The 10,007-nt window shown below is 36.3% G+C and overlaps 1 protein-coding gene across 1 annotated transcript in view; it reads left to right on the top strand.

Annotated features, from left to right (window-relative positions):
- The first annotated feature begins 263 nt into the window (after window positions 1-263).
- npdc1a (neural proliferation, differentiation and control, 1a) overlaps window positions 264-10,007 on the top strand; it is a 33,565-nt gene continuing 23,821 nt past the window's right edge. Inside the window, exon 1 of the mRNA XM_077622286.1 lies at window positions 264-627. Within this exon, the coding sequence (XP_077478412.1) occupies window positions 522-627 (106 nt within the window). The 5' untranslated portion in view covers window positions 264-521. The remainder of the gene's footprint in view (window positions 628-10,007) is intronic.

Raw genomic sequence — 10,007 nt, 5'->3', positions numbered from 1 at the left:
TTACTAACATAAAAATAAGTACTGTGAGTTATTTTTGCCTCTCTTGAAAATGACCCGCTTCAAAATTAATCCGTGTGATAATAAACCATATTTGGCTTTAAAAAATGTTTTTATACGGTGTATTTCCTCACGTAAAATTATCATACCTTGGACATTTTGTAAAATATGTGTGGGGATTCGTAAACGTTGCGAAGAAATATACGATAGGCATTTTATATGAACACTTCTGTGGATTCCGAGGAGGCCCTGAAGGCATCACTTCCTAAACGCATACGCAAAAGCCCCCCCTCCTTCCCGAAGCTCCGCTATCTTTAGCACTGTCGCGGATTACCCGTTCGCTTCGAGACTGGAAGACAACCTGCTCGCCAGCTGCAACCGAAGAGCGTTCTTTCAAACCAACTACTACACTGCAACATAAAATAAATACCCCCAAAAGATGGGGGAATGACATCAAATTCCCTGCCCGCGGTTCTCCGTTCCCGACAAGACTACCACCAACACCACCTCCACCACCACCAACGATGCTGCCGCTCTCCAGTCCGCGGAGCGAACGCCGATGCCGGGCCTCGACACTGCTCCTGGCCTCGGTCATGTTCTGCATCGTTCGAGCCGCTGCTAGCTTTCCAGGTAAAAAAACAACAACCGACACTCACAAAAACATCTTTTAAAAAAAATAGAAATATCACAATAACACTTTATTCGTCGACGGTGTGTTGATTTTTCTCTCTTTTTTTCTAACCTAATTTGTCGCGTCGACGTGCGTCATCTGTAGGCATCTTTTAATGGACGAGGTCGTGGCACCTGTCAGGCAGACAGCTTTGCGTCATAATGGAGACGTAAAACATATATATTATGGCATATTTTCTTGTTTACAAGCTTTTTTCCGGATGTTTTGTCGACATAACCACCTGCTATTTTTTTCGTTTAACCAGTTTGAGTCAAGGAAAAAGTCATTGACGCGTCATCGTTCCTTTCCTTGTTGGCGTTTCCTCTGTTTACATTTATTATTTTCTTTCCTTTAGCAAACGCAACACAAATATCATTAAAAATCTGGGTTGTCATTACGTGTTATTTTTTTAACGTTTATTGAAGCAAATTATATTGTTTTACATGAGAAAGGAAGCCATATAAATTACACAATGTTTTTTTCGGTGCAAATGCATGCTCTAAAAAGAGCATTCATTTAGCATATATATAGTATATTTTAAAAAAACATTAAACAGAATATAAATAACTTAATTCAGATGTTGAAATTCAACACAAGCAAACTGCCAATATGCATCTCAATAATTGTATCAGATCCCGTTCTAGTCTACGCATTGTACAACATTTGGCACAAATTGGCTGCCATTGACAGCAATAGATGTCCAATATATTTGAACTAGGAATATTTGCCAAACCTCCAAATTCAAATTGATTGGATGTCTACCAGTGACAAACTCATTTACATTCACAGAAGAAGAAGGAAAAGACCCACACGATTGGAAGTCTATCATCGCTAAGTGGGAAAAAAGACGTAAAAAAAATGAATCTTATGTTATGTTTTAAAAAAATTAAGTCTGTGAATAATTGACACTCCGCATGATGGGATTTTTAATTGTGCATACCTTGGACCCTACTGAATAACAAAAATATAAATACAGTCGTACCTCTACTTACGAATGCCTCTAGGTACGACATTTTTAAGTTACAAGATCCCTCTCAATGTAAATGCATTTCCTGTATCTGTTATTTTAATTGGGACACTGTTCATTTTTTAAGCATTGAGTTGGTAGTTTTTTGAGGACCGTGGAACGAACTACGTAATTTAAATATAAAGTACTGCTCTACTTACGAAAAAGTTCTAGAACAATTTTGTAAGTAGAAGTATGACTGTATGTGTATATATATATATATATATATATATATATATATATATATATATATATATATATATATATATATATATATATATATACTTTTTTTTTTTTTTTTTTTTTTTTTTAAGTTTGCTTTTGACATGATGCAGCATCCACATCAGATGACAAAGTCTGAGTTAATCTTTCTGATTGTTGAATTTGTATTGCGCACTGCAGTATACTTCTGGTAGGCCGTAACTGATGGTTCAAGGGCTCGATAATCCGTCCTAACTCTTTAAACACGATAGCCATGTGAGACCAACAGCTGGACAGTCAAACGTCATCCTAAGCGCTCCAGCTGCTCCCTCCCCACACAGAAAGAACACGTTTTCATCGATGTGAGCACGCACTTGCGTAATAATCCAAACATTGCATTGCCTACTTGAGGATCACGATGCAGTTTTATCTTTTGTTGCAAATGAAATATTTTAGTTGGTGCTCTTGTCATTTTACAGGATTTAGAAATACAACTGGGGAGATGAGTATCCATTTCATATGAAATAAGCAAATGTGAAATGCAGTTGAATTATCACCCAGGAGGATAATGTCGCAAATGATGGCAGGCCATTATCATTAAATGTGCCTAAAGAGCCACAAAATCTGATGACTCGATTTTGACTCGCATGCAAAAATACACGATCGGGATCAAGAGTCAAAATCTATTTATTGATACCCTTAGCTATTCCAAAAAGGGCCACAGTTGGTGTGGGTTTTCATTTCAACCCATAAAGAAAACATCTTTTCACCAGTCGGGTTTCCTACAAGTGCAATCAGTGAATTGCATTCAGGTGCTTCTTGTTTTCTGCAGAAATCTTGTTGGTTAAAGTGTCTGTGCTGGATCGGTTGGAACAAAAATCTGCACACCCCTGTCTTAGCTACCGTATTTTCTCGCATATAAGCCGTATTTGTAACAAAAAAAATTATGATTGAATCAGGGGTACGGCTTATATGCGCACAAGACTTACAGCATTGCTCTACTCTTTTTCACCAGTAGATGTCAGCAATTTAACATTTACTATTTGTTGGTTATTTTCTGTTTTGCAGTAAGAAAAGAACCATAATCGGATGAATTACTACCGTTTTTTATGATATTGACCCTCATAATGTGCTTTTGATTTATACAGTATCTCTGAAATACCACATTTGATGTTTTTCTTAAGATTTGCCCTTCAAAGTAACACATTTGTACTCCCAATTAAAACCATGAATATGGAGGTGAAAACTGTGAATCACGGGGCGGCTAATACGCGAGAAATTGTATAATTCAACCATTTTAAGGGTGCGCCTTATATGCGGAGGCGGCTTATATGGAATTAATTCATCCAGTAATGGTTGTTTTCTTACTGCAAAATAGAAAATAACCAACAAATAGTAAATGTTACTTTGCCAACATTTACCGGTAAAAACAAGTATAGCAAGTGTTGTGTGCATTTAAGCCGTACCCTTGATTCAGTTATCATTTTTTTTTGTTAGAAATATGGCTTATACGCAACAAATTACAGTACTTCTTGGCAGATCATGCTTCAGAAACACTGTGTTACTCAGTTGTTTGTTTGAACTGCTTTGACTAGTGGAGACTGGTCAGAAAATCTGCAATTGAAATTCACCGATAGTGTAGGTGTTAGCCTGAGAACAGATGGAAGATTCCCTTATGTCACGCACCACAAAATGGCATTTTGAGCTGGAATGAGAAACCGAGCTGTGGACCAGCAATGCTCAGAAATCCATTTAGCGTTTGGGAAAATCCTTATCTTCATGCTGTTACTTACTGTATTGCCCTCTGGAGACAAACCTTTTTTTTTTTTTTTTTTTTTTTTTTTTTTAGATCTAATGCTTTTTGGGCTTAATGTTTTCACCCTGACTGTTTATAAGGGATCGGAAAAAGCCAATGGTGGAGACTCTTACACTGAAAAAGCAATCAGGAAACATTCATCAATAGGATTGATTTGCATCATTGTGCTCTTTGTTGTCTATAAAAACAGACCAAATAGGCGAGCGAACCAAATCTCCTCTTAATCCCTCCTTTCAAATTTCTTCCCACTTTTCTCCTTCAACTTGATTTTTTTTCTACACATCAAACTGGGCTGGCCGTGAGAAAGTCACTGGTATCAAAGAAAGCAGCAAGTTTGACATGGTTTAATTTTTAACTGACAATTGATAAGCAGTCTTTTAGCCATTTTGCGATTCCCGTCCCCTTATTATTTTGTCATGCAACTTTTCTTTGATTACATCTAACCTAGCGTGGTGGCTGTTGTCTTTATATAATTGTCAATACTTACTTTGTAAGGTAAAGTAAATTGTACAATTGTACAATAACCTCATGCATGCCCTGCAGATTATATTTAAAAATTAGAGATGATGGCAGTGGAACAGATTTGACTAGCAGTAAAGTCATATATCAAGTTATAACTATCGCTAGGATTTTAAAAATTTGCATTTAAAATTTAATTTAAAATATTTATTTTTGTTTTTAAGCAGACACTCATTGGCTGCCTTTGACAGCGATAAACAGATGGAACAATTGGATATTCGCGATATTCGCCCAATGGATTGGGCGAATATCGCCGTCAATGGCATTTAAATATGATCACTCAATGCCAGCCTTCCCAGTTCTAATAAATAAAACGTCTCTCGCTTTCACTGGCAATGAGCAACAAAATAATCCAGAAGTTTTATGATTAGGGGTGTTGCCATTCTGATCACGTGATCGGAAATCAGGCGGTAGCTCCGTCCACTCTTGCTCGTTTTGTGTTTTTGCTGCTTTTCTGTCTTAATGATTTGATTTGGTGATTCTTAATGATCCCATTTACTTTGATTTGCTTTGTACTTAGTGCTTTTGCTTTGTTGTTCTGCGGCCTTTGCAACTGTACTGTCTAACTAATAACTATGCCTTTTCTGGCTACTGTCACAATGAAATTTCCCGAATATGGGATGAATAAAGTTATCTAATCCAATCTAATCCAAGCACATTATTTTTAAAAGACCAGAATTAGATGGAAAAAGCTTCAGGATTTATTTATTTTTTTACTTTAAGGGCTACAAAACAACAGAAAAAGATGTAAAAAGATATCAAATGTATTTTTTGAATTATGTAACATTGGAATAGGGTGGAAAAACACATTTTTAAAAACAAATCTATTTTTAATAGTTACTAGGCAACAAAATGAGCTGGATGAAGAAGGCTGTTATCAAAAGAAACTAAAATGTATGTCTTGTAATAAATTAAATTGCGATATTTCTGATTGGTATTCGGCATCGGCAGATTCTATAAATCAGGACGCCCGGACTCGGGGTGCAAAAACATGTATTTGAGGCAACTCTACTTATTATTCATTTTATTTATCATCAATTGCTAGTTATAGAGAGACTCTTGGTACGTTTGGCGAAAAATATCACAATGATATTGAATTGTGAGGTGCCCCGGCCTGCTCATGAGGGGCAGCAAGCGAATTAATCAGCTTGTTGCATCATCTGCTCAACAAGTTGTGAAAATAGAACCGAGTGAATCAAGGCCACCTACATGCTGTCATTGTGAAAGCCTTTTGTTCTGTCTGCTGGGGTGTTTGGAGAGTTGGAAGGTTGTGGTCGCGAGTTGATTGGTCCAGCTCCTGTTGCTGCCGCTTTGCTTTATGCTAATGGTAATGACAGTCATTTTCCCCTCCATAATGATCACACGTGTGTGACAAAATAGGCGGTTTAAGAGTGTTGCAACACCTAACAGAAAATCACTCACTTAAAGAGGCAATGAGGTCATTTTTTTCCAGTGTTTTGAACCGTTTCATGCATAAGACGAGTTGAAAAAGGAGGTTTCTGTGTAGTGTTTTATTTGTTCACTAACATGTTGGCAATCTATATCATTCTGGAAATGGTAAGTTTTCAAATTGCTTCACACTAAGCCTTAATATAAAAGTACCTGTCTTAATTCTTCCTGAATGCTCACTAATATCGGGAATGCCAAGGACATTGGGGTGAGTTCGTCTCTGGGGTCTGGACTCCATTTGACCACTTCCTTGTTTTTAACTGAGGTGCAATATGCATACAATATATAAATAAAGCAGTATTTAAATATTTACATTTGCATTTCCTGCGATGTAGTACAATGCTTTTGCCGTTGTCACCTCCCACCGTTGTCTAGGCCAGTGTTTCCCAACGTTTTTTGAGATGCAGCACACTTTTTGCATTGAAAAAATCTCAAGGGACACCGCCATTGGAAAATCTTTTAATTTAAAACTATGTTGCCTATATTAACAATAGTCATTCTCATCAAAGTGTTATCAGTAGGAATCACATAAACCTCCAAAATATTCTAAGATCTAATTTTTCACAGTGACCTAATGTCACCAAAAGTTGATGTCTGCGGACCCTGAACAACCTCCGGTCCAAGTGATGCAAAAATAAGTAATGTAATGTTTTTAATTGCACACTTTTATGACTTTTCTCCAAATCTCCCAATGTTACGCAAAAAATGTTGTACTCACAGACTTTACGTCGCCAAATGTTGATGCCCTAGAAACCAAACAACGTCCGGTTCATGTTAGAGAAAAATAGCAACAAAAATGACTGTTTCACATTAGTATAATCTATAATTTAATGTTCATCATATTTTGATTTCAACCTTGTAATGGTTACATTTTAATCCCGTTATATCATATTAACTTTTCTCTCTGAATAATTACATTGTATGACCATTGCTAACGGCATAGTGGTTGGGAAACACTGGTCTAGGCCAGGGGTGTCAAACCGGTCCTCAAAGGGCCGCAGTGGGTGCAGGTTTTCATTCCAACTCAACAAGAGGATACCTTATGCAAGTGTAATCAGTTAATTAAAGTCAGGTGCTATTTATTAAAATGTTGGCACTGGATCGGTTGGAACAAAGACCGGGACCCACTGTGTGTGTCATCTTCAGACATCTGCAATATCGCCTACATCTCCGATGTACAGTTTAAATGTGTTAGTGAATGTTTTATCGAAGTACAGTAATCCCTCGAATATCACGGTTAATGTAGACCAGACATGGCCACGATAAACAAAAAACGCAAAGTAGTCTCACACCTATTATAACTACCTTTTTTCTTCTTCAGTGCTGAGCCCTAGTAGGAAGCTGCAGACAGTGGAGTGCCTTCCACTTCTGAGTTTCAGCATGGATTTTCACAATTTTTTAAACTTAAAAATAAATAAAAATAAATACTTTTTTCCCCTTCAGTGCTGAGTCTCTGTTTTCCACCATTTTCCTAGTAGAAAGCGGAAAACAGGGGAGTTACTTCCGCTTGCGAGTTTCTGCGTGATTTTCACATTTTTATGAACTCAAAAAATAATAATAATAATAATTAAAAAAATGTAAACACATTTTTTCCCCCAGAAAAAAATCTGCGATGTAGTGAAGCCGCGATATTCGGGGATTACTGTAAAAGGATTTTGGAACCAGGAAGTCATAGTGAAAGCTTGCCTCCTGACTGAAATTATCGTTTCTGATCACACTCTGCTGAAGAGGGAAAATAAAGTGGTTGAATATTGTATTTTGGTGTAATTGCGAAGCTTGTTATCTAAGAACTTTGGAGGGTGCCTCTGCGTCATGTGTCAAAGTCATCACACTCACTAAAACAGAATTACTGAATGCCAGCCTTTACAATTGAAATTGATTTGGTGTCTACAACTGTCAATGGTAGTAAAATAGTTTATAAGAAACAAGATTTTCCAAAAACGTAAAGGATCATCTAAAAAGGCTTTACAAAATGATTAAGTGATCAAATGCATTGATACTACTGTGACCAGGCTTTTGAAAAATAATGTAAAAAGTTTAGGGTCAATTGAAATGTATTATAGGGAGTTTATTTGACATTCTTCATTTTAATGGAAACATTTATTTTCTGTCTAGCATATGTCGTAAATTAAATAGTGATGCCTATTTTCCACGAAGCGTACCTGCATTGCGTAAGATTCTTTGACGCAGATTAGCATGGGAAAGGAGCTATCTGTTTCATTCGTGATAAGAAACACACTTTCCACGAAAGTTAACACATTTACTGAAGCCATTTATGAGACAGGATGCTTCTTTATAGGTCAATTAGGCAACATTTTCCACCACGCAGTTGAAGATCTTTAAAATAGCTCATGTTAAAGGTACACAACAGAGGTTCATTGACAAAAAATGCCTTTTGAATTTAAAAAAAAAGTGTCTTAACTTATGCGTGACCTAAAATTAGGGGAACGGATACAAACTGGGGTGGCTTCTGTAAAAATCATTCCAGATAATTGGATTGGATTGGATAACTTTCTTCATCCCGTATTCGGGAAATTTCATTGTCACAGTAGCAAGAGGATGAGAATGCAGATATAGGAAAATACATTTGGACATAAATAGATGGGTAATAAATAAGTTAATTAATAAATATATACATAAATAAATGTGCGTGTTGCTGAACGTATGTTATATGTATATGTATATATATATATATATATATATATATATATATATATATATAAACGTACTTTCACTTCCCTTTTGAGTTTCTTTTGTGTAGTAAAATCATCAAATTTAGTGAAATTAGGGAAATTGATCACTGACGGGATCAATAATTCACTGTAACACCCATCTCAAAACTAGTTTCTATTTTTGCAATTGTAATTATTAATGGGCTCCATACAAGGTATTGTTTTTACCTTGAATGTTATACTATATTGCTATGTACATTGGAGTGTTATCATACGCTGTCTTTAAATACTTGAATTAATGAGCTCCCCGGGGACAGCTAAAGGCATACGAGATTGGCGAACCATGCTCTCGTTTTGTACGCTCACGGGAAATAAACGGCACATGCACAGATTGAGTGGGGAATGCCTACGAGAAATATTTTCCACTCGATTTGAAATGGTATACTCACTTCCTGGATGCCATCAGTGCGTCAGGAAATCGACACAATAGGAGTAAACGGTCCACTCCACCGCTTATTTCCTGCCAGCCTGTGTTGTGCCAGGCTTTTTATATGCTGTCGCTCTTCAACTTGTGGGGGGACATAAATATTCAGATATCGAGAGCAGTGTTTCCCAACCTTTTTTGAGCTGTGGCACACTTTTTGCATTGAAAAAATCTCAAGGCACACCACTATCTGAAAATCTTCTCATTTAAAACCATGTCGTATATTAACATTATAAAGTCGTTCTCATCAGTTTTATTATCAGGAATTAAAAAAATCCCCCCAAATTATTCCAAAATCTATTTTTTTTTCACACCGATCTTACGTCATCAAAGTTGATGTCCGCAGACCGCGAACAGCTTTCAGTTCGACTGGTGTTAAAATAATTAATGCAACGTTTTTTTCTCCCAATATAATGCAAAAAGTCATGTACTCACAGAGACTTTATGTTGCCAAAAGTTGATGCCCTTGAAACCAAACAACTTCCGGTTCACCTACTGTAAAAACAGAAAAATGACTTAAATCTTATAATATTACGACTTTTTTTTCTCCTAACATTACAAGAAGAGCCGTTTTGTGCTCACACAGACTTAACGTCGACATAAGTTGAAGCCTGGAAAATCAAAGAGTCTCCGGTTTACTTTACATAAAAATAAGCAACAAAATCACTTTAATATCATAATATCATGATTTGAATCTTGTTATAGTACAATCTATGATTTCATATTTAAATTTTGACCTCGTAATAGTTCGATTTTAATCTCTTATTATTGAGATTTCTCTCTTGGATTATTACGATGTATGACTTCTTGTAATTTCCCGCCGCACACCTGAGCATCGCTCACAGTACACTGGTTGGGAAACACTGATCTAGAGTATATAACAGGGGTCGGAAACCTTTCTGAAAGACAGAGCCATAAACAATTCCTATTTGCAAATCGTCATACGCAGTTTCTGGGTGTGATGACAATTAGGCTTTTGTCGAGTCAATGATGATGACAAAGCCTATGTCCGATTATTATTATTATTATTGCTTGAGAGCCATAATCACAATTTAACATACATGAAAATGTAATTTTTTTTAGTCATTTTACCACTTTTAAAGTACAAAAAGTCTCTGAATTCTTTTGACAACGTTGTTACGCTGTTGCTAATCAATGAATATCAATGAGTTCAATGAGTATCAATGAGAGAA

The sequence above is a fragment of the Stigmatopora argus genome, chromosome 16 (genome assembly GCF_051989625.1).
Source record: "Stigmatopora argus isolate UIUO_Sarg chromosome 16, RoL_Sarg_1.0, whole genome shotgun sequence".
Taxonomy (NCBI): domain Eukaryota; kingdom Metazoa; phylum Chordata; class Actinopteri; order Syngnathiformes; family Syngnathidae; genus Stigmatopora; species Stigmatopora argus.
The sequence above is the reverse complement of the archived record's forward strand: the minus strand, read 5'-3'. Positions and strand labels throughout refer to the sequence as shown.